Source organism: Triplophysa rosa, unplaced genomic scaffold, assembly GCF_024868665.1.
Source record: "Triplophysa rosa unplaced genomic scaffold, Trosa_1v2 scaffold139_ERROPOS793776, whole genome shotgun sequence".
NCBI classification, from domain to species: domain Eukaryota; kingdom Metazoa; phylum Chordata; class Actinopteri; order Cypriniformes; family Nemacheilidae; genus Triplophysa; species Triplophysa rosa.
The window spans coordinates 82,897-110,599 of record NW_026634143.1 but is presented as its reverse complement, the minus strand read 5'-3'; the positions used below and the strand labels follow the sequence as shown (position 1 = coordinate 110,599).

At 40.5% G+C, this 27,703-nt stretch overlaps 3 protein-coding genes across 5 annotated transcripts in view; all 3 read left to right on the top strand.

Moving 5' to 3' along the window:
• The first annotated feature begins 365 nt into the window (after nucleotides 1-365).
• On the top strand, nucleotides 366-1,127 carry hes2.1 (hes family bHLH transcription factor 2, tandem duplicate 1). The gene is given in 5 exon segments (XM_057326878.1): nucleotides 366-443; nucleotides 545-640; nucleotides 751-838; nucleotides 951-1,063; nucleotides 1,065-1,127. Coding segments are annotated over 5 exon segments (438 nt in total).
• An 8,168-nt stretch (nucleotides 1,128-9,295) lies between these two features.
• hes2.2 (hes family bHLH transcription factor 2, tandem duplicate 2) lies at nucleotides 9,296-10,523 on the top strand. Its single transcript, XM_057326875.1, has 3 exons — nucleotides 9,296-9,488; nucleotides 9,569-9,656; nucleotides 9,766-10,523. The coding sequence occupies exons 1-3, from the start codon at nucleotides 9,306-9,308 to the stop codon at nucleotides 10,077-10,079; spliced, it is 585 nt and encodes a 194-aa protein (XP_057182858.1). The 5' UTR covers nucleotides 9,296-9,305; the 3' UTR covers nucleotides 10,080-10,523.
• Nucleotides 10,524-10,969: 446 nt separating this feature from the next.
• The window catches only part of acot7 (acyl-CoA thioesterase 7), a 61,362-nt gene continuing 44,628 nt past the window's right edge, over nucleotides 10,970-27,703 (top strand). Inside the window, exons 1-6 of one of the 3 annotated variants that reach the window (XM_057326847.1) lie at nucleotides 10,970-11,451; nucleotides 14,362-14,479; nucleotides 15,051-15,207; nucleotides 20,775-20,866; nucleotides 26,229-26,343; nucleotides 27,607-27,621. In XM_057326847.1, the coding sequence (XP_057182830.1) occupies nucleotides 11,255-11,451; nucleotides 14,362-14,479; nucleotides 15,051-15,207; nucleotides 20,775-20,866; nucleotides 26,229-26,343; nucleotides 27,607-27,621 (694 nt within the window). In that variant the 5' untranslated portion in view covers nucleotides 10,970-11,254. Of the gene's footprint in view, nucleotides 11,452-13,820; nucleotides 13,935-14,361; nucleotides 14,480-15,050; nucleotides 15,208-20,774; nucleotides 20,867-26,228; nucleotides 26,344-27,606; nucleotides 27,622-27,703 lie in introns of those variants that run through there. The other 2 variants (XM_057326849.1, XM_057326848.1) reach the window with 2 other exon arrangements.

Below are 27,703 nucleotides of genomic sequence, written 5' to 3'. Positions count from 1 at the left end.
AACCAAAATGCAAAGAAAAAATATCAATGTCTATTTCGGTAATGATTGAGTTTTAATGAATCGGGAATAGATGTGTTTTATAGACGAATACAACGTTGCAACACATCGAGTTCTTTGAAAGATGTATATCGCAGTCAATCACAAGCGGGTGCCAGTCGTTTGGTCGAAGCAAAAACATCAGTCAACAGATGGCCATTTTGGGACTGTCGGATCTTCACGTCATGGCATCCCCCTCTGCGTCCGCACAATAACGAAAAAAGCTCCTCCTTCCACGCCACAGAGCCCTATAAAAGATCCCTGACACTCACCCTGAGCACAAAACACATCATCCCTCTCAAAAGAGCAGAATCTAAAGACGAAACATCATGACAGAAGCTCAGTCCCACTCCTTCCCTTCCAGAATGACAGTAGCTCAGAGAAAAGAGGCTCATGAATTGAGAAAGGTGAGGATGGTTCTTTAATGAACACACGCCACTCACGTTTTTTTTTTTTCTTTCGAATATGTGAAAAGCATCACTCACGTCAACTTTTTGATTTTTTTCAGACTCTCAAGCCACAGATGGAAAAGAGAAGACGAGCTCGAATAAACGAGAGCCTCAATCACCTCAAAGCCCTCATACTGCCACTGGCAGGCAAAGACGTAAGGCCTATCTCAACTTTTGAACTTGCATGGACACAGGCCTACCGTTTATACATCCAAACAAATGTCCCACGTGTCTCTGATTAATATCCTAATGTGTATATTTGTAGGTTTCACGCTATTCAAAGCTGGAGAAAGCTGATGTTCTGGAAATGACGGTCCGCTTCCTCGGAGATCTGCCGTCTTCATCCGCTAAAGGTGAGTTTTCCTCTCAACAGAACAAACCTCTTCCCGCCGTTTCCAGCAAGTGCATCTCAAATATGTCAAAACGTGCAATCGTTTTTATTGTTTTTCTTCTTCTTCTGTCAAGGTCAAACAGACAGTTATAAAGAAGGCTACAAAGCCTGTTTCCGGCGCATCTCTGCGCTCCTGCCGCAGACCGGCCTCGACGGAGAAACCCGTCAGCGCGTCATCCAGTTTATGCAGGACTCGATGGTGTCTGCCACATCTTCCTGCCAAAACTGCTGCGCTCACAACTCCAGAATGATGCACCAGAGACTCGTGAGTCTGAGGAACAACAGCTCCAGCAGCCCCGCGCCATCCTCCAGCCAGCGTTCTGCCGCGCAACAGGCACCTGTGGACGTGTGGAGACCCTGGTGATCGAACGCGCGCCGCGGAAACCTTCAGGGAAAAACAACAACTTTGTACAGTATTTATGTCGTTGTAAGTGTCAGATTTTGAAATGTAAAGCCTGAGATTACACGTAAGAATATTGAAGAAGATTTCTTGTGGCAACTTTGTAAGTTAAAGTGAGCCAGCGAGCACAGATCACGAAAGCAGTTGCATTCTGTGACAATTGTTTCATGCAATCCTCGTCGGGGTTTAAAGATTATGGGTTGTAAACAACACAATGGTAAACCCCAAGGGTTAAAATGTTTTTTTGAGGTTTGCACAATTGACTTTATTACATTTGGTCTGTGCAAAGAAGTTGTAAACACTATGTGTTACAAATGAATAGCAAATGAATGTCCCTGAAGGAAACAAAATCACACAAAAAATTGTGAAGCACCCAAAACAATAAAGACGTTTTGCTTTGAAATCCTTCAGCCTTTGATTTCTCTTTTGACTTTTGAACACGATTTGTAATGTTGTTTCCTACAGTGTAGGAAGTCTGCACTACAGGTCTGAATTTGCATTACAGATAATGAGGCATGAGACTCTATATATAAGCCTGCCTAAATAAGCAAATTAACCAATTTCAATAATGGCAATAAAGCCTGTTATAAAGCATCCCAATATGAATCACATCACACCTAATGTTTATGCATTTTCCATTCAAATAATTGATCTCATTGTGGTAATAACACGGTAAAGTGCAGTCAAAATCTTTATTATACCAAAATAAAGAACAAGAGATGTGTTAGTACAACAATAATGCATTTATATATTCACCTAAAAAAATCAATCTTTCGTGCGAAATGAATACGACTTCCATTTCAGCGAAACATGAACACACATTTTCATAAAAAATGTGACTAAATGAGACCCAAAGTCTTAATGATTTAAAAAGCATTACACACAGTCATCATAAAAGCTGAAACACAAGTGGGTTTTTGCAAACACTTTTAATCCCGTTGTCAACATCACAGAGCTCTTAACAAGTGGTTGGTAAACAAACAAACAAATAAAAGCGTTGGCTTAAAAATTTAGAAAACATCCATACTTGACCCGACCCTGATTTGAACATCAGTCAGCATTTGTGTTTAATGCGTTTCATGTCTGTATCAGTACACTGTAATGTCAAGCCTGTTCATATGGTCCTTTAAAGTATGACGAACATTTCGGGGACTGGGCTACCTGTGTTTTCACAAACTGTTGGCTTGTGTTAGAAAAGTGTATAAGGAAATCTCTCTCGTCCCATAATTGTCCGTGTTACTCTCCACTATCATAAAGGCACAACAAAAAATAGTATTGACTCTCTGCACAGTCAGAAAAAAGGTACAAGAGCGCTCACTGGGGCGGCACCTTTGCACCATTAACAGGTACATATTGACAGTGCATATCAGTATCAAATCAAAGGTTTGGAACCATATGTATATAATATCTGTCCCCCCCACGTAGGACCTATTATTTCATTGTTCATGGTCATCTCCTCTTCTCTGACGCGCTACACTGCACTTACATTCAGTAGCAATGATCAGACCTTTCATTGATAAATGTGATTTTCCATGTTTCATCTCCAGTTCTTTCAGTTTTAGGTTTGCATTAAAACAATTCACAAGGCAGTGAAGTCCACATTCTTCGATTTTACCGCTCCACACCGCACTGAAGAAGACAAGAGAGCCCTCCAAAGAATAATTAACACAGCCCAAAAAAATCACTGGATGTTGAAAACATCTCTACTGTCTATGATACTGTTTGTACCATGCAATGTTTTCACCTGGCCATGCACTTTATTTATCAGGACTTTAAACTTATGCACAAGATGTCAAAATGTCAATGTGAAATATTATGTCGTCATTAACTCAGTGTGCAATTTTTTGCAAGCTTTCCTGTAGCTCAGTGGTTAGAGCATGGTGCTAGCAAAGCCAATGTCGTGGGTTTGATCCCAGGGATTGCACAGACTTAGAATACAAATGTATAGTATAATGCAATGTAGTTGCTTTGGATAAAAGCGTCTGCCAAATGCACACATGTAAATGTGAAATATTTGGGTACAAAATGAGATAACTCCGTTTCTAACATTTTTCAAAAATCATGTTTTTTATTATGTTATCATGTTTTTACGTGTTTTATTGTGTTAGTTAGCTGTATTTTTGAGTTATTCAGGCTTAAATCAAAACAAACCAACAGCACAATAAAAAACATGATTTTTGAAACACTTTAAAAACGGAGTTATCTCATTTTGGAACCAAACTCTTCACGTTATCATGTGGTCACTTCATTCTAAACATGTGCAATATTAGTCCGTTTGCAGAAAAAAGACTGTGTACAAATGGAATCTGTAGGTAAACTTGTTGAAATGGTCACATTTCAGCGTCAAACGGCGTAGAAAGCGCGAGGCAGCGCGTTCATGTGCAGCTGTATGAAACGCGCGTAAAACTACAAACGTTCGCATCTCTTCTTAAACGCTCTCACCGTTAAAAAGTTAGACGAAACACTAAATAAGCTGTCTGTCGGTCACATCATATAACGCGTCTGTGAGACTCAATATGGTTTATTTATACGATGCTAGCTGCAAATAAGAAGCTGGATTCTGCCTCGTCTAATTTATCGATTTTACCGATGGTGGAACACCATAAGTTTGTGCAGCTCGCTGGTTAAATGATGGGAAGCAACATTCAATTGAGAACTCCTTGAATGGAGAATGTCCAAATGTTCCCCAAAATAATGTACCATTATGTTTCCATTTTTATGCTGATTTTAATTGCTGCAAAATACAACCTCAGGTCATCTCGCCAAGAAAGTGCGTTTTTAGAATGGATAATGGTGCTAAGGGTTTGCTCACATTAAAACTGTGTCAGGATAAACGCTAAAGATACAATTTATGTGAAATGTGCAGCATCTGTAATCAGTGACGTGCTGTAGTGAATGACTCCATGTAGAAATACACAAAAGTTTGTGTTCTTACACTGCAAAAAATGACATTTTTACTAAGCATTTTTGTCTTGTTTTTAGTGAAAATGTCTAAAACTTCTTAAATCAAAATACAATTACTTGACAAGAAAAGTGGCCTAAGATATTTAGTCTTGTTTTAGGAAAAATAATATAAGAATTAAGTAAGTTTATGGTAGAAACATGCAAAATAAATCTGTCCATGGGGTGAGAATTTTTTTTTTTAATTTAAAAATGTTTAGATATTTGTACTACAAAACAAGACAAAGACACTTAGTAAGAATGTCATTTTTTTGCAGTGTAGTGCATAACATCAATGATTTATTATGATTATTTGAAACACATTTTCTCTATGGTTATCTAAATAGTGCTAAAGCTTGAGGGAGGGGTTTGGCTTTCTGAAAGGCTTGGCTTGAGTGATGCTAAGAGAACAGAGAACAATGAATTCAGTTCTCAGATCCCAGTACACTGCATATAATGTCACAAACTACAACACAGAGATGAACTGCTTCTCTGAAAAGCTTTTCATTCATTTTAGAAGGACCATCAAAGATTTTTTGTATTATGTGAAATGAGAGCAGAAATTAATTTAACTACAAGACTGTTTTATGAATTATCTGCTTGAAGGTCATTTAACATTAAAGTAAAAAAAAAAACAAGGAAAAAAAGATGCTGAATATTCTTAACCCATTGTTGGGTTAGGAAGGTATGTACTGAACTGTTAAATGAACCCAGAAAATGATCATTCACCCAACAATGTGTTGAAAAAAGTTCTGCCTTATTGGGCGAAAACAAGCCAGCATAGGTTAATTTACAACCCAACGGCTTGGTTCGTCCCTTTTTGACCCAACACTGAGTTACAAATAACCCAACCACTGGAAAGAATCGCACTCACTATTATGTTACACAATATTAAGGAAAAAGTTCCACATGAACACTTGGTGAATAGAAATAAAACTGGAACTGCTGGCAAAACTACAAACAATTGTTCTTCAGTAAAACTTTCTTCAATTGACTCCATTCCTGACTCCTTGTCTTCATTCATCATAACTGGTCTACAGGTCTTTACTGTACATTTTCCTACTAGACATAGGAAAAATGAAAACATTTATGTGTGTGTGTGCTGGAGAGAGGTAATGAAACTTGTATACTAACTGAATAAAAATTTTGACGTGAAAATACAAACATGCGTCTGTGTTATTAATGTAATATGTCTGGAGTAGGAGTGTGATTGTGCTCTTATATCAGCACGGCTGTGATTAGGTCAGAGGAACGAGTACAGGAGGCAATCACAGCCGCTGATATAAGAGCACCATCACACGACTACCAGAGCGGTATTGCATTTATACAACAGTTCCATGGTACAAGTGTGTAGATCAATCAGAAACCGTGGTGATACTGGAGGAACATCTCATGGCTCTCAGCCAATCAGATTCGAGAACCAGAAAGAACTGTTGTATAAATTTCACTAAAATATGATCAATATTTGTCTTCACAAAGTATAAATAATCACCGGGTTTTGACAGGACAATGTTGTAAATGTTCACTGTGTCGCAAAAATCTCTCTCGTCCCATAATTGCAAAAATCGCAAAAATTCCTCTCGCAGCACTGATACCAGGACTGATGAAACTATACAAATAAAAAGCCTTTATTATACAAAAATATTATATGTGACTGGTGTTGAGGCGCTTTCTGATCGCATTTGCACCGGCAAAAGGAACTTTTTTGTGACATGAGCCGGTCGACAGCGACATCATAGCGTGTCAGTCGAACAATGACAAACAGCAGAATGATGTAGGACGCTGTGATCGGTGCTGTGATCAGTGCTGTGTTCGGCCCATCAGTGTTTGCTTACGTCACGGGTCCTTCATCTCCTGCTGCAGACCCTGCCTCAGAGAAGGAGCTAAAGTGTTCCTCCAAAAAGGTTCTCCAGAACTAAAATTCCGGCTGGCTCCTGCGGTGCGAACACAACAAAAAGCGAATACTTCCGGCAAGTCATTCTGGAACTACAAAATCATTCCTGTGGTCTGAAATCCCACACACATAAAAGGGAAGAAAAAAAACACTAGATGCAACATCACAGTGAAATGCAGTACACGATCATGCTTTCGAAAGGCCAGCGGCAGCAGTAGCTTACACTCCTGGTGGATTTTGTGAGCATTCTCAGGTTTAGCCGTTGACGTGACTGCTGAGGTGTTAGCTAACCAAGAGAGAATTTGAAGGTATGGACCGTTTTCACACAGTCCCTGTTAATGGCGCTAGAATGAGTTTTTGAGGTGTTCAGACAGAGTCAAGTTCTTATCACAGCACCACACCTCCAGTTTCTGGACTTCATCTCTGTAGGCTGATTCATCATCTCCTGACGCACTCTGGTATCATGAGCAAACTGAACGATGCTGTTGGTGAAGTGGAAGTGCAGTCGAGAGAGCTGAGCGTCATGCCGGAGGAGAGGTGGGGTCTCCAAATCCTTTATCCAGAAACAAGAAAGGTCCAGTTCAGATCATTTGCTGAGTATGTCTGGTATAATCATGGAACGCCAAGCTGTAGTCTATATGAAGAGCATTCTTACATGGAGTTCAAGATGGTTTAGTGCAGTGTGAAGGGCTGTGCTGATGCCATTTGCTCTGTATATGTAATCTGATGTTGGTCAAAGGTTGGGGGGAGGCTGGATTTGAGAGACCAATCTCTCAAACACTTCACGATTACTGCTCCGAGTGCATGAAAGGAGTGAGAAGGATCAAGCTATAGTGAGGAAAAACCATGCCATACAGATTTCTCCCAACCGAAACGCTGTCTGGGATACTCGATTCTTCAAAGGTGTGGGAAATGTTTCTTTGGTTATCATTATTTTAAACCATTTTAGTGAAAATAAGTGTTGAAACAATGATATAAATAAAATGGTTTGATTTGGAGGATTTTTTTAACCTAACAAATATAAGTTAGCCCAAGTTAACCCTGAGTAATAAAAGATAAATACTGTATAAAAAGCCTTGACCGCCCAGCAGTTTAATATGATGAACACCTAATAATGCATGTTTAATGAGGTCTATCATTCCAAACACTGTGTATTGTAACCTAGTATAACTATATATAAGTATAAAACATACGTTCCTAACCAAAACCCAATATAAAAGCATTAAATCATCATTAACAACACAGCAGCGGTTTTATAAGACTGCCTAGAAAAGAGTCTTAACGGTCGTTAACTGTCAGTGTCCACGTCCCCCCACTCGTAGGGTTTCCACTGCACACAGTATGGGCTCATCTTGCCGAACCCCGCTCTACCTCGTTCTCACGTATACTGGAATGAGCTCAGACAAAAGGCCACTGTATGTACCTGTGCACTCTGATGATGGCACAGATGGAGTACCCACGCTAAAATACTCAAAAGAACAAAAAGACTTGCAACTGAACGCATCAGGAGTAAAACACCCGCCTGACACGCTCTCAATACAGTGCCACTGGGGAATGAGGGCGCGTGCGGGGCACGTACTGACCACCCGACGCGACACAGAGACTCTGACGCACCCTTGTGTCCATTCTGATAGTCATCACTTTACAAAAATACACTTCTTAAAAGAAAATATACTTTTTAAAGAAAATATTATTCTTAAAGAAAAGACGTGCAAGACGACCAGAGGTAAAAGAAAGCATAAGAAAAATCAACCGTTGCGCATTGTGTGCTGCTCATTTTGTGCGTACGCGCTTTTCCTACCATAATTTAAATGACAGACTACTGATAATGTACGATTTATATACGCAATATATCACAAACGCTGCATCAGGACGCTGCGTGAATATTAATGGAGCCTTTCATAGTCAATAAACGTTATATAGGTGAAAGGGACAGTGGCTAGCCAATGTCTGTGCGCAAAATAAGCGAATAACGCATCTCTTTCGGTCTTATCATTTGTAATCCAAACCATTGGCGAGGCTCGTGCAGATGGGTCACCGACGCCATAAATGCTTTTTAAAAAAAATCAAAGACTAGAAACTTAAGGACGGGAGAGGAAACAAGCTACGGCATCACCAAAAGGGGGATTAGATGAGAGGAGGCCATCTGGAGACCTCCACGACGCGTGCTGGACGCGTGGATCCCATGGGGCCACGAAGTCCTAACAGAAATTATCTGACAACCCATTGGTTCAAACGCCTATTTGTGTTTAAGACAGTTTAAAACAGACATGGATACGCGAACGCACAAACGTAATAAACATGGAATTTACTCAAATCACAAAGCTGCAATTACAAAATACATCCACGTGGATTGTTTTTGTGAAAATGATAAAACAAGATAAATGTGTATTCGTCTGACATTTGCCCGATGAAAGGATCACATATGGGTTTCTGTGGTGATGTTTCGTTTTGTTGGGGGACGCGTGCGCCCAGCCCCTCCCCCGTGAATGCCAGTGATACAGGTGTAAACCAACGTCATCATATGAGGAAAAAACTATTGTTGATCACAATTTACAGACAGATGTTACGTTAAAACGGCTTGGCTTGGGAATCTGTCTGTTTAATTTAAATTATGAACGCCCATCCCACCCTAAACCGATCTTAACCCGGCGTTCTCGTGCGTCATCAGCGACCCTTTCTGGTCTTGCGTTTATAATTAAACAATGGAGAAATAAATAAACAAACACATGTATATTCTTCCGAACTGTTTTCGCGTTCTTCTGAGTGTAACGGTTGGTACGTGGAAACTACTATAAAATACTTATATTCAGACTATAGTATCAAAAATAATAAAAATAGCACACAAAACAAATAACTACAACAATACTTTAGTAGTTTTAAATAATTGTAAATAATAATTGATCCATTATACTGAAAATGATTACAGATAGAGATAATTATTCACGACTGGACCAAAATATGTTGATTTATAAACGCATTAAAAAAAAGGCAGATTGACACTAAGTTAGTTGTATAGATATATAATTTATACAAGACGCTACGGACGCGTCCTTTTGTTCTGCATTCTGAAGTTATTTGTTCAGATGAGTTTGACAGAGGCGTGGGGGCGTTCCCGTGACGCGCCGGTCACAGATATAAACCCCGCGCAGACCGTCAGTTCAGCACAGCCAGATCTGCTCTCAAGCCTTCAGCATGACTCCAAACGCCACCGCTGCACCTGCCCCGTCTTACGTGCCCCGCACCGTGGCCATGAGAAAGGAGGCAAACGAACAGAGAAAAACCCTGAAACCCTTAGTGGAGAAGAGACGCCGAGCGCGCATCAACGACAGCCTCAACCGTCTGAAAGCGCTCGTCCTTCCTCTCACAGGCAAATATGTAAGTGTTTTAACACGTTGAAAAGAGACATTATTTTGGTGCAAACATTGGTTCGTAACCTTGCGTTTTCTCCATTTCAGAACCTGCGTTACACCAAACTGGAGAAAGCTGATATTTTGGAGAGGACTGTGAGATTTCTGAAGGATACCCAGTCCATCCCATCTGAAGGTGAGATTTCCTTCAACACCTTTAACGTTTAAATTTACACGTGGAAAATGTTGGTTTGGAATACCCGCCACAGTCATCTAAATTCTAAGTGGGTTTTTTTGGCTTACAGACAGCACTGTTAGTTTTGAAGAGGGCTATAAAACCTGCCTGCAGCGCGTTTCTGCGCTCCTGCCGCAAACCGGCCTGGATGCTGACAAGCGCCAGTGCGTCAACGCGTTCATCCAGCGCTCCATGAAACCCAGCAAGCCAGCCTGCGAAAACTGCTGCGCACAGAGCTCCAGATTCATGTCACAAATACAAGAAAAACTGTTGAACCTCAAATCCAGCAGCTCGAGAAACGCCGACCAAAGCAACTCTACGACTCTCTCGCGAGCTCAGCCTTCAGCGCTGATGCCCGATGCTCAAGTTTGGAGACCTTGGTAGATGCATCCATACAAAGGACTTTTGCTACGATCCTTCAGTTCAAACGTGTACATATTTACGGTCGACATGTAGTCTTAAGAATCGTGTCAAGTTTGATGAAATGTACGATTCATCAGGTCACGCATAAGTATTGAATACTTGTTTATTTCCAGTCCAGTGTATAGCGGAACGGACCCGTTCAGTCAGTGCGTTTTGTTTTCTCAGATCCTGCGCGTAATGTGTGTATATAACGCGGTTATAGATTCGCTCCGGTCTGCGGGCCTAAATGGCCGGTGCTCTCGAAAACGCCTTAGTAAAACCCCAGGGGTTGTTCTTTGTAAAACATTTGCTCTTCACACTATGGTGGGTCGATGCAGATTATTTCTGTAAACACACTGTGTTATTCACTAAAATCTCTTCTGGGGGGATGTGCTATTTATTGCATTGTTTATTTATCTATTGTGTTAAGCCACACTTTATAATAAAGCTTATGGGCTACACAGCTCTTTGTGTCATCGTTCTTTCAAAGAAAAAGTCAAATAAAATGAATGAAACAATAGTGCAACCTGCTGCACACGTGTCTTGAATCAAACACAAGCTATTGGAAACGATTATTGGTTCTCGTCGGCACAACGGCATCTGTCCTACGTGCCAATAATGCCTTCAAGTGGCCGCGATTTGGGCGCGAACAGGAACTGTCTTAAATTACGTCATACCTTTTCGTTGTTGTCTGTTGTCACGTGACTGGAGCGTCGCTTTGGATGAAAGCGCCTGCCACAGTACATTTGCAATATATTCAGTTAAATGTATAATATTTATTCAGTTAAAGCTGCCACTTCCTTTAGGTGAACACGCGGTCTCTGGTGCCACCTCTCGGTGGTTTGATCAAAATTTCTTGGGAATATTTAAACACGAACTTCAACCATTTTCCACGACACATGAATGTGCAAACACAGTTTAAAACGCGTGTAGGGTAGTTTAAAGTTTTAAGAAAGAACAGTCTAAATGGAGGTAGTTTAAGCACTTTTGTCAACTAGCTTCGGGCAACAGACGAAAGCTAGAGCCGCATGCACGAATTCATAAACACCTCGAGCTTCTTTAGTGGGTGATTTTCAGCGCGTTCTTTACTGTCTGTAAAATCCGACTCTGGCTAATCGATTTACAGGTTAGGATTAGCTAATCTCGCAGCAGTATTGATGAGGGGATCCGTAATGTGGCGGGGAGTTAACATTCTGCACAACACCGGTGGAAGCGCAGCTCTCGTTGCGTCTGGCTCAGTGTGTGTTTCATTGCGGCACACAGCGATCCGGGTTGAACCTCGACACCAGCCGAACACACGACGACGACGGATCATGTCTGCCTCTCAAGCGACACCATCCATCCAGATCTGCAGGTAAGATCTTCATCTTTACAACGAATGAATGACACGAGTTCAGCTTCCGTCCGGGAAAATTCACAGTCCGCACTACAAACAGAGATAGAGACAACTAATACATTTAACCGGGAATAAAACCCGCACGAGCAAGACGAGCTGACTAACGTTACAGGGGTTCGGTGCAGATGTCTGAACTGACGAGGTTTGGGCAGCTGCTGCCGGTGCAAGTTTGGGATGTCGTAGGCTATGAAGTAGAGCACTAAAACAGGAACACATTGTTATCCAGGGGGACCATCAAGGTGGTGAACATTATATGTTTAGAAGGTGGCAACGACTTTAGCAGCGTAGCCTATTACAAAGCTCTAGATAAGCGGATCCGGACTTCCTGTAGAAAGTTCTGTAAAACAACCAGACAACAAAGATGAAGTCATATTGGATTGGACTTTGTTTATAACATTTGCGCCAGGGTTAAACGTTAAAAAGACGCGTCCAATCGCTCGCCGACCGGCGCGGTGTTCACAGGAAACTGTCATTGACGTCCGATGCTCGAGTGGCGCCATCTTGTGTTTCTTAGTGGCATTAAAAAGTGGTGGCATTACACCCGTGATGACGTGCAAACGACGCAATCGAGTCGTTTGTAGGTCATACTGTGTTAGGGTGTTTGTATGAAGCTTTCAATTGTAATGTAATATGTCATGAGTACTACACATATGCTGCTGGCTAATCCCTAATGGTAACTTCCAAGAGACAACGCCTCAGAACCCCAATTCTGGAATGATCTATATATACTAAATATATTTCACTGCTTAAAATAAAACATGTGTGATGCAAGAATTGACATCATAAGCAGCCTTATTCTGATCTTCAAAAATAACATCAAAAACATTTTGTCCAGTAATAATCGCAAATGACATTGATTAGTCCATCCAGCTCCGTGCTGATGAAAGTAACTCATATCAGATACACACAGTGCCGAAATAATGAATCCATCATACTTTACCAATTACTGACAAACTCTCCTGCTTATCGTTCGATTTAAAAATCATCTTACTTCTATTAGTAGCCTAATATTATGACATAAATAAAATGCACTCGCGATAATTAGCCATATGGTTTTACTACCAGAAATGAAATAATAAACATGGTTACTAAAGTATGGTAACAGTAAATTATGTTTAAGCATGGGATTAGTTGTGACGTCTCTAGAGAATAAACACTCAAGACACACACATTATATTCACATGCTACTGTTGCACAGAGACCACGTTTACTCGAGAGTGAATAATTCTCCACACATACCGTGTGATGATGTGTCACCGTCTTCATTTACAACTAGACCTTCTTTGCTAATATGCAACATTTTATTGAGCGCGGTGTTCTGTTTCTGAGAGATGTCAGACGTCCTCGCCATTATTCAGATATTCTCAGGTAACGTGCTTTTAGCAATAGCTACTTTTTGTTTTGCCAGATGCAATAAAACGTATTGGAGACATGAACTTGAAGCTAATTCTCTTTACAGAAACTTTGTGGAGTCTGTGTTGTTTGCAAAGGTAAAAGCGAGTAGAAAGTGAGTAAAATACTTGATGGAGTGCAGAGGGACAGACGGTGGGGAATCTCTAATCTGTGCTTGTGCTCTGAGGCAGATAACACAACAACACATTGAAAGATGAAGCGTTTAGTCAAAAGAACACAAACTCAACACATTCATAAATCTGGCACAGGTAGTTTAAGACTATTGGATTCAAATAAAGAAATGTTGAGGAGTACAGTACAATACAATGGTTTTTGTTTAAATAAACTCTTATAACATGATGATGACGACCATGTTTTTGGTATGTCATTTTGAGAAAATCACTGTTATGGATGTTTTACTGCATGAATGTCGTTATTACATGGTGACTTGTGTTATCAGAAATATTTCAACAGCATTCCTGTTTCTTTGTGAAACTGGTTAGGTTGCTTGAATGAAGCAGTTCAACCAGTCATCTTATAGACGGTTTCATCGGACGCACGCAATTTCTTTCATACTTACTGTATATTGATATGAATTCCTCTGAATATTTTCTTGTATATGATTTGTATTCAGTGAAATGAAATTAAAAGGACTCAGCAGCCATTAATTCTTTGCAGAGGTCTACAGGAAGTTCAGTTTGGCCACGTACTGCATTTGGAGTGTGTGTCATGTAGGGTGAATCCCATCTGAAGAAAGACAGAAAGACCCTAACCCATTGAAGAAGTGGAGTGTATATCATGCTGTAGGGCTGCTGTTTTCAGTGCCACCGCAGAGACTGATTTTACTGGCAAAGTGGCCCAGAGTTTGACTGAAGGTGGGCGGAGTTTGAGTCAGTGAAGCGCTGATGATGACATCATCACGGGCAGTATGTACAGTACTGATGGGTGATGATGTGTGACTGTAGTCACTGTTCACTGTGAGGCAGTGTATCAAGAGTTGGTTATTTAACCTGCGAGACGTCTTCGATGGCTTCTCTTCAGCTCACCAGGTACAGTCACACATCAGCACACCGAGACTTGAGCGCTTTCTCTTTCTGTTTGTAGATCATGTTGATCTTAAGAGTTTGATGTCAAATGGTTTGTAGAAAGGACAGCTGTGATGATGGCACAACACAACAACGAAACAACGGTTCAGAATTCAACGTTAGCAATATTTGTGTTGTTAAATGCTCGTTTTAAGACTCTCGTCAGTGAATGGGAAACACTGCAGACTCTGGTGTAATCTCAGGTTATGTGTGTAAAACAGAATTGTAATCACGATGATGTACTGTAGAAAAGATGAATCACTGTTAGTAGAAAAACAGAACCTGTTCTTTAAAAACCACCTGTAATATAACCTGCTCTCAGTGTTGGACTGTAAACAGTAATGAAAGCTAGAATTCATGTGTGAAGACTGTATTTGTGATGCTCTTTTAGGATCATGCGTCCTGATGATGCCAACATTGTTGGAAATGTTCATGGTGGTACAATCCTGAAGATGATCGAGGAGGCGGGGTGCATCATTGGGACGCGCCACTGCAACACTCAGACAAGGGTGAGCGTGAACCCTCTGCATTTGGACATTTTCAAAGAAACCTCATGTTTAGTGTAAAGCTTTCTGTGCGATCTTCATCGACATAAATGATGCAACGAGGAAGCGGCATGTTTTAAAATATATATCAGATGTACTCTTTAGTTATCAGATTAATGGAGCTATGAAAAGCATTCAGATCTGATCAGATCAGAAAATCAAAAACGCATACACGCTATGAATGGGAGTGATGTTCTACATAAGGTTTTACATTCTTAGAACTGTTACGATGTTTGTGACAATGCTTGTTGCGATGGAGTATGAAGAGATTTGTTTTAGTGTCTTTTTTTATTATGATATCCACAGTGTAGAATATTACAGGGAGGGCCACCCTGAGCGTCATCATTCACAGTTTGTGTGTTAAAACGGTGTGCTGCAGACAGTCACCCAGTACATCTCAGTTGGGTTAGGTTCGCTGAGACCAGCTTCATTTCCCGTTTGTCGCTCAAATTGTTGCTAAATGGAAATGTAGCGAAGGCATTATTTGGACTAATGCGTCAGCGTCAGAATAACACCAGTTTCGTTGGGCTGCTAGGATCGCTGCGTAGCGGCTCTGGCCCGGGTGGAGCGCACTGACTTTCTTCATCCCATGTTCATTGGTGACGTGGCTCACGTGAGCGCTGAGATAACCTACACGTCCAAACACTCGGTCGAGGTGCAGGTCACCGTTCTCTCCGAGAACATAGTCACAGGTCAGTGTGATTTACCTCATCTTCTACTGACAGAACACAAAAAAGAGAGGTTTGCAAGAATGTTCACACCCTCGTCTCATTTACGAGCAGTTAAAACGCATAACGTTAATTACATTTAACATTAGCCATCAGAGCAAAAGTCATGTTTCACTGAAATGATTGTCCTCAGCTTTAGTCTGCATGTTCACCAGACATCAGTGAGAATTGATGGTGTTCAGTGTCATTCAAGTCAAACCGGATGCGGGGTCAAGAACACGGCTGACTGATTCATCATATACATGTGTTCATTAAAGCAACACTTCTTACAAACGAGAAAACAACACAAGAGATTGGTCAACACAATACGCAAAGTTCAATCTCATTTACTTTCTTATCACATGTTCCTGATCTCATTGATCACAATCACAAATGTCTACACTGCAAAAAATGACTTTCTTACGTAGTCTTTTTTCTTGGTTTCCAGTAAAAAAGTCTAAACATTCTTGAATCAAGAAGCATTTTCTTGATGAGCAAAGTGACCTAAGAAAATAAGTCTTGTTTTTAGTCAAAAAAATATGAAATTTCAGTGAATTTGTGCTTAAAACAAGCAAAACAATCTGCCAATGGTGTAAGAAAAATAATCTTGAATTAAGGTTGACCTTTTTCTTAGTCACTCAATTCAAGATGATTTTTCTTACACCATTTGACAAAAAGCAAGACGTATTTTCTAGGTCACTTTGCTCATCAAGAAAATGCTTCTTGATTCAAGAATGTTTAGACATTTTTACTGGAAAACAAGAAAAAAAGACTTGGTAAGAAAGTCATTTTTTGCAGCGTATCAGTCGTCAAAAGACAAGGTTTCAGGCAAGCAGTAAAGCAGTTTCTCTTAAACAAGAGCGTACACCAACACACAGCGTTGAACTCAAGGTTTTTACTCGTTCATGTTGATTTGCTGAATAGAGAGAAAAGTGTGTTACCATCACAAATACCGTGTGTACCGCACAAAACACAAACCTGCAGTCTGATAATGTGTGGAATGTTGTTTATGACTTCCTCATGTAGATGTTATGAGGGTGTGGATGAATGTGTTTTCTGGGTTAAAGGTCTCAGGGTTTCTGTCAACACTAAACGGATCATCACAGCAGGTGTCAATCACAAGATCAGAGCCAGGCTGTTCATACATTTTTTATAAAACTATTTCCTTTTCTAAAGGCGCTGTGTAATTACTAAACAAATACGTGTTGGACTACATGACGTATTTGACGGCAAAAGAGAATAGAAATGATCCTCATCTACCCTCAGTTTATCTGGCCAGATAATCATTAACCAATCGGAGCGCACTTCTCTGAACTGATCTCAGGATGGCGCTATAGCACAATGAAGTTTTCTTTTGTCCTTATGTCATGTGACACTAAAGTGTAGCGAACTAGGAGAAGGAATGTGCTGTTTCATCCCAGCATACAGAAATGAGCCTCATGAGATTGTTTTGTTTGAGACGGTGTATGAAAGATTAAAAAGCAATGCAAATGAAGAAGACAGGCAGAAGAAAGTGTAGGACCAAAAGAAAAGGGCAAATCCCAAGAGGCACATGTGTTGTTACCACAGCAACAGGGCTGTGATGTGACAGGCGGCGTGGGCGAGGGATGTGAGTGCATGTGAAGACTAAACTATAAAACAGGACTATATTTCACACACATCAGTGACTGTATGACAGCACCTTTCTTTTAATAACAAAACCACTCAGCCCAGGACACATGATCAGAACCATCTGCTGGATGTATATACAGGGATGGATTACTGACCTTGACTCCCATGAGCCTGAGGGGGTCCTGGGCTTCACGGTTGGGCCATCCAGTTTGCTACAGAGAACCCAACAATAATGAAAAGAAATGTTTATGTAAGTTTAACATATGGGTTCCATAACCTATACAAGGCCTCAGTGGAGACCCTGGAAAAATGGTTTATGTTACAATTAAATTGAACTTATTAACTAAATAACAGCACATTTAAATTTCATTTTCTGAATCTTTTGCTCGATGATTTGATGTGTGACAGGGGCATTTTATGCTGAGAAATCATTTTTTATTTATGTGATGCCTTCAATATGTGAATATTTGACAGTTAATTTAAGACGTGTGTTTCATACGCCTTCATTTGGTCCATTGTTGATTTTTCACTGTGTAGATAATATTAGACTTCTATAAACCCTGTACAGTTGATTTGTGAGGCAGAGTGAGAACCGTTTTAATATTCATTATCATCTTAACCTTCACGTTCTATAACTGTGACTGCTGAGCTAAGGGAAAGAAGGGAAGAATTGTGGGAGGGGGCCCTTTGAACTCATAATCCGTCCCTGTGTATATACAGTACAGTAGACGTCGTCTAATTCTGCACCTGACAGGACTAATAATATCATTATACAGCATTATTCGGTTTATAAATCAACAACACAGCCATGAAAATATACATAGAATCTAGATGTTTACTTCATCTTAATTCTGATGAGCATCATAGACCGCACATATGATATGAGTAATATTTCTCAGGTGTTAAAGCCTTTCCTTCATTTCTCATCTGTAATGCATCCGGTGTACATCACGGGGTAACATTCTGTTGTGTTTCTCTCTCTCTCTCTCTGCACATGAAGCGTGTTGTGTGTCTTTAAAGGCTTGTGCGGAGCCGTGGGGAATGAGGGCAGACTTTATGTGCTTCTGTCACGTTAACTTAACATCACGCTCCAGCAACACAGGCAGCGGGCGGTTACTGAGCGAGACCTGCAGAGAGAAGCCGTCTGCATACGCAAGAACAGTCTCACGTACGCGCGCGCACACACACACACGCAAACCTTTCATCTTCTTTTACTTCTTCTGTTTTATTCTTTAACAGTCGGTGTGGGTGCTGATATCTAAAGATGACCGGGAATGATAAATGCAGATATAAACTCTACTTTAATGATAGCAAAGAAGATGTACACAAAAACACACAATAATAACTACATTTAATACAATCCGTTGATAAAGCAAAAACAAAGAATGATTTTCAACATCCATGCTCCGAGGCTTTTTTCCTCTTTATGTAGATTTGTGAACTTAAGGCCATCACGTGACTGTTCTCTAGAAGAGAGAACACACGCACACACACCTCGGCCGTCAGGGTCAATCATGTCAGCATGGTCTCTCTCACACTCCTCAGGGGTCTCCTTCCTCTCAGTGCAGGGGCCTCAGTGATGACATCATCAGCAGAACAGCCTCCGCTACCCATTCCCCCCCACACACACATCATCATCATACTGACATCACAAATGTATCTAGTTGGAAGCTTCACACGTTTTAAAGAAAGAAATACATTAATTACTGGATATATGTAGCAGTGTGTGTATGAATGTTCTGCTAGTTTAGCTAAACCATCTGTGACCAAATAAATGCTGAACTTCATACACTACTACTGACTATTCTTACTTCTAAAAACATGGTTAAAAGCAAAAGAAATTACTATAAACACATATACTGTGGAAATAACGCTCCAAATTTTGTTTTTCTGTAAAATGATTTATGATGTAATCCAAATGAAAGCATTGTTTTTTATTTGTATTTGAGATAGGTTATCTTGCACGCACACATACAATATACAACAATGGAGCGCCTGTAGATTATTTCTGATAACAATCAAAAGAAACCGAGAAGAAGCGTAACTTGGCTAAACTCATCTCTCCAATATTTTGACTTTAGACTGCGATACCGAGCTCAACCGCTAGATGTCAGTGTACCGTACGCTTTCTTTAAATGCCACCGAACTACAGGACCCATTCAACAAATTGTTTATTTAATACAATTATTATACAATAAAATAATAATACAAATGAATATGAACATAAATAAAATAAAATATAAATAGTTATCATTAGACTAGCCAAACACAAACCGGAAGTTAACTGGGGGTCAGGCGCGCACGTCTGATGAAACGGTCTATAAACACAGTACACTCAGAATCTCATGCAAGAACACACATTCTCTCTCTCTGTCTCGCAAATGACAAGTACAAGAGGCCATGTGATATTATATTGAACAGTTATCCATTTATTAATATACTATCCTTTACACACAATAAGAGCGCTCTTTTGACCCCATTAACACTCGAGTTGATAAAGAGACATTTAGCACACTGTGTTATTCAGAACACAATCTCTAAACACCACATACAACATTCATCTGTAAACACAAGCACAATCTCACCATGACACATCTCCTGACAGCGACACGCATGGAATATCTCAACCATCTTTCTCTATCTCTGTCTCTCCTCTCCTCTGGTTTAATGTTTGAATTAAAGACGGCAACGGTCAAGAAGTGATGATTGATAGGATATTTATACAGTACTAGTCTAAACAAGCAGGCTGGGGAGATAAAAGCTTAACATCCCGACCACGAGCTTCAGAGAGAAAACATCCAGCCTTCACAGAAAAACTTTTGCCATTTAAAATGTAAAGTAACAGCAGCTCATCTAAATGCATTTGTGTGACTGCAACACTGCAGCGCGCAAGCTTAGAACCAACACAATGTTATTGTTTATAACTATATAGTCACCGTCACAGTGTGAACGGCCCATTGTTATACAACAAACTCATAGATCAAAAGAATTGAATTGTCACAAGATCTTAAAAGAATCTATGACATTGGAAGTTGGAGTAAGTGTGAAACACTAGTGTGATGTAATCAAGTTCTTATGCTAGTGAAGAATAGTGTTTATACTTTTTTTCCCTCGTACAGCTGACACGATGAGATGAAAGAGCCTTTAACAATGAATCTGGAGTGGAATCAGCTGTTTGCTGATAATAAATTCAGCTTTTCTACATTAAAGTGATAATGAAATACATCTACACGGATGATGTCTCTAGTGTGTCCACTCAGAGAGAGAGAGGAAACATGTAAATATCCCGCTGTGTGGAAACCAATTAGAGGAGCTGTTCTGTCGCCGCGGCGGAGGCAGGATCCCTGCACGGTTACCATAGCAACCGGCTGGTCTGGATGACTTCAACAGAGTGTAAAATGCAAATGCTATTCCCAAAAGCAGTCTGTCAGATCAAACGCTCGTCTTTCTGCTGAATGGGTAGAGTTCAGTCTCGAATGATTTGTTTTGTGCTCACAAAAGGAAGAGAAACTGCTTTAGGCTTTAGAAACAAACTCAAGTAAACTCACTTAAAACATTCAGTCACAGAAAGTTTACAGTTCATCATTCAGTGATGATTGCAGACGTGTTTTTTTGTCGTTGTCTTTCACAAATGTTTCATTGATTGAATGCTGTTCTGTATGATAGAATGTCTCTGGAGTGACGCTCAGATGTGTCACTCGCTCTCTTTCTAGTGTTCTTATCTGCTCTGGTCAACGCTTTCTAAAATCTCTCTCGTGTCTTATAAACACAGCTTACCCAAAATAGCGCCACTTGTTCTTTAGAGAAGAAACCGGCTCCATTATGAGATGCTGAAGTCGCCATGACAACACCAGAAACTTAGTGGCACTGTATGTCGGGAGAGACGCTCGCTCGTATCTAATGACTTGATCACATATGCTTACTGTATATTTCATTTGTAGGAGGCAAAAAAGTGACCAACAAGGCAACACTGTGGTATGTGCCTCTCTCTCTTCAAAATGTCGACAAAATCATTGAAGTTCCTCCTATCCAGGTAAGACTGTAGACCTTAATATACACTACACACTGTAAAGAAGTGATGATGTACTCACTCTCAACACAAACATATGATCTGGAACTCTCGTCCTCTTTATCAACAGCCATCTCTGTTTAAAGCATCACATGACACGTTTGATCTGGGTTGTGCTTTGACACCACACCACACCATATTTAAAGAATACGCTGAATAAAGAACTGAAGTCATAGGTTTGTGGGGTGGCGTTAGGATGAGTAAACGATAAGTGAAAATGAAAAGTGTACATTAAAGTGAGTTACAGTGCATTTTATAACAGATAAGGAGCGTCGTGTGGCACGACGCATGCCGAGTGATTAAAACACCCTTATCTGTCATAAAATGCACTGCAACCCACTGCTTCACGGGGTTTATTACTTTTATAAAACAGTTTTTCCATATGCGTGGCAAGGCCAAGAAACACAGACGTGACAACAGTGGCACAGTGGTACTTACACTATGTAATGCGGTCAGCAGTTACAAATCAGGTATTTTATAATGGCATACAACTCGGCTCAACCAATCAGAATCAAGGACAAGAACTGACCGTCCTTTCACACTCTGAATTTTGGGGCCTTGTAGTGGTGCTGTCATAACATAAATATTCAAGTGCCACGGGGAGTGAATGACATCTTTGGCTTGCAGAAGTGCAGGAATATGAGTACAAAGAGCACATGTGACCCTGGAGCACAAAACCAGTCTTTACTAGCACACCAACATTTGTAGTAATAGCCCAAAATACATTGTGTGGGTCAAAATCATCGATTTTTCTTTTATGGCAGAAATCATTAGGATATGAAGTAAAGATCATGTTCCATGAAGGTATTTTGTACATTTCCTACCGTAAATATTTCAAAACTTTATTTTTGTGCGTAATATGCTATGCAATTTCCAAGATGGCGCCACAGATGGCTGCCTCGGTGTGGCGCTCTCCAGTTGTTTTAGTGTTTTTGTTAGTTTGTCCTGTTTTATGTTTTTCCCATACAATCAGTTTCACAAGAGATGAACTGCTGAACATTCGGCAGTGAACACCATCTGATCTTTTACCAGTTTTTGATGATTATTCGGACGTTTTACTTACATCGTAGTCGGAGGCGCAGCGGCGCTAACAAAGCGCTCCAGGACGCGCAAGCGTGGGAAGCGAGCTGGCGCGCTAATCAGGCTCAGAAAGCACAGCTTTAAAACTGCGCTGCCGAGCATACATCTGGCGAATCTGCACTCTCTGCCAAACAAAACGGACGAACTTCTTCTACTCTACCGGACAAATAAGGATTTTTCAAACTCTGCTGTTTTGTGTTTCGTGGAAACGTGGCTAAATGACTTCATCCCGGACAGCGCGCTACATCTGCCCGGCTACCAGCTGTTCAGAGCGGACCGCGACGCAGAATCAACGGGGAAATCGCGCGGTGATGGGGTATGTTTCTACATCAATGAAAAGTGGTGTACAGATACAACAGTGGTGAAGAACATGTGCTGTCTCGACCTAGAAGCACTCTTCATTAACTGTAAGTCCATTTACTCGCCGCGAGTTTTCCTTGTTCATTGTCGTGTTTGTTTACATTCCACCGCAAGCGCACGTGAGCGTGGCGTTACAACAGCTCGCCAATCACATCACGGACACTGAGCAACAACATCCGGACTCTGTTATTATTATTCTTGGCGACTTTAATCAGGAAAAACTTACACTAGAGCTGCCAAAATACAGACAACACATCACATGCCCTACCAGAGACAAAAATATTTTGGACCATTGCTACACCACAATAAAGAATGCATATCGCTCTGTCCCTAGAGCAGCTTTAGGACTGTCTGATCACTGCCTGGTTCACCTTATACCAGCCTACAGGCAGAAACTAAAAGCTGCCAAACCTATGGTAAGGACTGTTAAAAGATGGACCAACGAAACAGAGCGGGCCTTACAAGCCTGTTTCGAGTGCACCGATTGGAGTGTTTTTGAAGCTGCTACCACCGATCTGGACGAGCTCACAGAGACTGTAACATCATACATCAGTTTCTGTGAGGATTTGTGCATTCCTACCAGGACTTCCTTAAAATACAACAATGATAAACCATGGTTCTCAGCAAAACTCAGACAGATTCGCCAAGCCAAGGAGGATGCTTACAGAAAAGGGGACAAAGTCTTGTACAACGAGTGGCTAAGAGAAACTACTCTAAAAAGTTGGAAAACCGGTTTTCAGCCAACGACCCTGTGTCTGTGTGGAAAGGCCTTAAAGACATCACCAACTACAAGCCACCATCCCCCAATTTTGCAGACAATCAACACCTGGTCAATGATCTGAATGACTTTTACTGCAGATTTTAAAATGCTAACGTTACACCTCACTCCAACTCTGACATTCTCTCTACACAACACCTATCACCTTCAGTCACCCCACCTCCTGCACTTCAGATCAGTGAAGAGGATGTGTGCCGAGTCTTTAGGAAACAAAAGACAAGAAAAGCACCAGGCCCAGATGGTATCTCCCCAGCCTGTCTTAAAAGCTGTGCTAATCAACTGGCCTTCATCTACTCACAGATCTTCAACAGATCAATGGAGCTGTACACAGTTCCATCCTGTTTCAAGAGCTCCACCATAATCCCCATCCCAAAGAAACCCAAAATCACAGGACTGAATGACTACAGACCCGTCGCTCTCACATCTGTGGTCATGAAGTCATTCGAGAAACTGGAACGCCCCCCAGGGGTGCGTTCTCTCCCCACTGCTCTTCTCCCTGTACACAAATGACTGCACTGCCCAGGACCCTTCTGTCAGACTTCTGAAGTTCGCAGACGACACCACACTCATTGGCCTCATCCAGGATGGTGATGAGTCTGCGTACAGACAGGAGGCTGAGCAGCTGGCTGTCTGGTGCAGTCATAACAACTTGGAGCTGAACACGCTTAAAACAGTGGAGACGATTGTGGACTTCAGGAGAAACCCCCCTGCACTCCCCCCTCTCACCATCATGAACAGCACTGTGGCAGCAGTGGAGTCATTCAGGTTCCTGGGCACCACCATCTCTCAGAACCTGAAGTGGGACAATCACATTGGCTCCATTGCTAAAAAAGCCCAGCAAAGGTTGTACTTCTTACATCAGCTGAAGAAGTTCAACCTACCACAAACTCTATTAAAACAGTTTTACTCAGCTGTCATAGAGTCTGTCCTCTGCACATCCATCACTGTCTGGTTTGGCTCAGCCACAAAGTCAGACATCAGAAGACTACAGAGGACGGTTCGGACTGCTGAGAAGATCATTGGTGCTCCCCTGCCCACCCTCCAAGAACTCTATACATCCAGAGTGAGGAAAAGGGCTCAGAAAATCACCCTGGACCTCTCACATCCAAGCCATCATCTCTTCACAATGCTGCCGTCTGGTCGGCGCTACAGAGCACTGAGCACCAAAACAACCAGACACAAAAACAGCTTCTTCCCTCAGGCCATCTACCTCTTGAACAGTTCAATGTTTTTACCCACCGTGCAATTAATAACTCTGTGCAATATTAATTATATCCTCCAGATAATACACTATCTATTTTTATACAACTTTTTCTGTAAATTATATTTCATTCATTCTGCTGTATATAGCACATACCTTGTACTACAATAGTCTATTCTTATTTTTTACTTGTACATATTTACATACATACATAGCTTTACACTCTATATATCTTTATCTTATGTTTATTGTATTGTATTTCTCAATTTTTTATACCCATAGGCCCTTATTTAAATCATTGTGTACTGTATTCTATTGTGTTATGGTCGCTGTGTACTGTTGTTGCTGTTTCTGTGTTCTGGATGCTCCTGTCACAAAAACAAATTCCTTGTATGTGCAAACATACTTGGCAATAAAGCTCTTTCTGATTTCTGATTCTGAAGAAACAATAAAAAAATGGTAAGGACTTCATTTGGACAACTTTAAAGGCCATTTTCTCAATATTTAGATTTTTTTTCTATTTTTTAGAATAGTTGTATCTTTGCCAAATATCATCCTATCCTAACAAACCATACATCAATGGAAAGTAGGGATGTAACAATATTATCCATATGGTGTTATCGCAATAGCAAAATGGTGGTCACATGACTGTATGAAACGATAGGTCTTCCGGGCCTAACATAGAAAATGTTAGAAACAATAATAGATGTTACCTTTCTCAAGGTCCATCTGGTACAATGGTTTTATTTGATAAAAGTCAAGTCAACTTTACTTATATAGCGCTTTTTACAATTTTCATTGTTACAAAGCAGCTGTACATGAGACATATTGACTATAAGCAAAACATTTAAAGTTATACCTGTAACACATACATTCCAGGAGAAACACCCCTCGCTCAGACTGCCTTTCGCATTCATCCGCTTGCTAGTGGCACGGAGTGCGCTATAGCAGCATAAGACATCAATTTTTCTTTCTTGCTCAACAAGTGAACCGTGAACTAAGAAATGTAGTTACGGTCACGCACTCCCACTGGAGTTTCCCATTATGGGCATTTCGGTAAAAGTCTTCTTTATAAAAGAAAAACAATCCTACGCAATATATACATCTGTACCCAGAAATCAACGACAGAACAGAGTGTCCCCTATCAGCAAGAACTTTCCCTACATACAAAACACTCCACACACACAATATGCACACGTATTAACACACATAGACATTGACACACACACACAAATGCGCACACGGACGCGCAGACACACAGACGCACGCACAGTGAGAGCAAACATTTAAGATCAAGGAGAGAGAAGCACAGGTCAAATATAACAGACTATAAATTCCTATAAGCAATATTAATTAAGCAAAACTTTAAAATTCTAATTCTAAAAGGTCAATTAAAAGGTATTAACATAAAAGGAATTTTTAGGTCATTTGACCCATCTCATATATAACTCACACCTCTAAGCAACAGTTATGATTAGAGGATAAAGAAAAGAGGATGCTTACGGCACGTGTCCAACTCATCATTTGCCATTTTAAATATTGCAAAATACAGAGGTGTTATCGTACAGTGAGATTTTGACATTGTTACATCCCTAATGGAAAGCTTATTTATTCAGCTTTTAGATGATGTCAAAATGTCCATTTTGAAAAATTGACCCTTAACACTGGTTTTGTTGTCCAGGGTCACAAATGCAATGTGTTACTGTACATATAATTCAGTGATTTCTCCAGGAAAATATTTTAAAACAGTTCAAGCTATTCATATATTAATTTCTGCTTTTTTATCATACGGCACATAAAGATTGTGTCTTCCATTCATAATACACTCAGAAGAACTTTCCAGTGACTCTGTCGCTGTTGTGTTGTTGTGTTGAATGATGTTCATGGACAGTCATGTGTTTGTGCAGTACTCCAGTGCAGAACAGGAGGAATCAAGTAAAAAGAGATATGAGGCTCAAAAACTGGAGCGACTGGAGACAATAGAGAGGAACGGTGATGTCATCACACCTGTGTCTCTTCCAGGTAACTGAAACCATCAATGAACTGAACACCCATCACTTTCTTTACTGTGGTACATACCCTGGTTCCCCAAGATATGTCAAAGGGATAGTCCACCCAAAAATGACAATTCTGTCATCGTTTATTCACCCTCAAGTTGCTCCAAACCTGTATTGAACACAAGGAAAGATATTTAGTCAAATGTTAGCTTATTCTGTGAGATTTCTGGTAGTCAATGATGTCTTTTTTCCAAATATCTTCCTCTGTCTACAAGAGAACAAAGAAATGTACACAGGTTTGTGGGGGGGAGTAATTAATTTACCCTGGTCCTCTTACAGTAGTATGTGAAAAGATATGATACTCAATTTCTATAATATGATGTCCATAGTAAATGTAGTAGAGATAGAGTGCATTTAGGCCACGCCCACACCGAGGGGAAAACAATCCAACCCTCTCCATTGACTTTCTATTGTGAGAAGCTGCCTCCTTGTCATTTCTGACTTATAACAAAAACAGAACAATGCCTAAAAACTGCTGTGAGACAAGGTGTGCAGTAAACAAGCTTAAAAAGAAAACAGAACTAAGTTTTTATAAGCTACCGAACTGTAAAAGCCAGACTTTAAGGAGACAAAAGTGGACACAGGCAATAAGACGTGAAGCATCAGCAGGTAGAATGAGTCAATTGCTGGATCCTGACACACTCAGAATGCCTAACGATACGTGTGCAGTAAACGTTTTCTCACTGTAAGTCAAATATACAAATGTCAGTTTATTATATTATATTTCTGTAAGCTGTAGCATGTTGACAGTGTGCAACTTGTTCAGAAAGCTATGCAGTAACGTTATGTTTGCGAGTGCTAATATGAGCTTACATAGCTAACAGCTTTCCAGCACCATCGTTTTAGTTCAAAAAATGACAATATGATACGTTGCGCTCCACTTTTGGGTCCTTAAACGCTCGTTTTATGGGTCGACAGTTTATAAAAACGTAGTTCTGGGTGTTTTAGCTTGTTTACTGTACACCTTGTCTCATAGCAGTTTTTAAACATCGTTCTGTTTTTGTTTTAAGTCAGAAATGCCAAGAAGGCAGCTTCCCACAATAGAAAGTCAATGGAAAGGGTTGGATTGTTTTCCCCCAGTTGGCGTGGTTTTCAGATTATGACGCGTTGCGCTTGGTCTCTATTGCTGTGGCATGTTTTGGTTTTGTCGGTGGTTGTATTGGGACTTTTATTCGTCAGTCACATGTGTCCCTCTGACTGGATGTTATTTTGTTTTAATGCTGCTCAGAGAGACACACTAAAGGTACGTCTCCAGATGAAAGTGTGAGAGGGATGTTAAAGAAGTTTATGATGGCTCAAGAGTTCACTTGTGTTTTTCTTTGTGT

Excerpts from the sequence above, each read along its gene's own strand:
- hes2.2 (XM_057326875.1), top strand. The coding sequence starts at position 9,306 with ATGACTCCAAACGCCACCGCTGCACCTGCCCCGTCTTACGTGCCCCGC. Across the intron at positions 9,489-9,568 it reads TTCCTCTCACAGGCAAATAT|AACCTGCGTTACACCAAACT; the intron begins GTAAGTGTTTTA and ends TCTCCATTTCAG. Across the intron at positions 9,657-9,765 it reads CCAGTCCATCCCATCTGAAG|ACAGCACTGTTAGTTTTGAA; the intron begins GTGAGATTTCCT and ends TTTGGCTTACAG.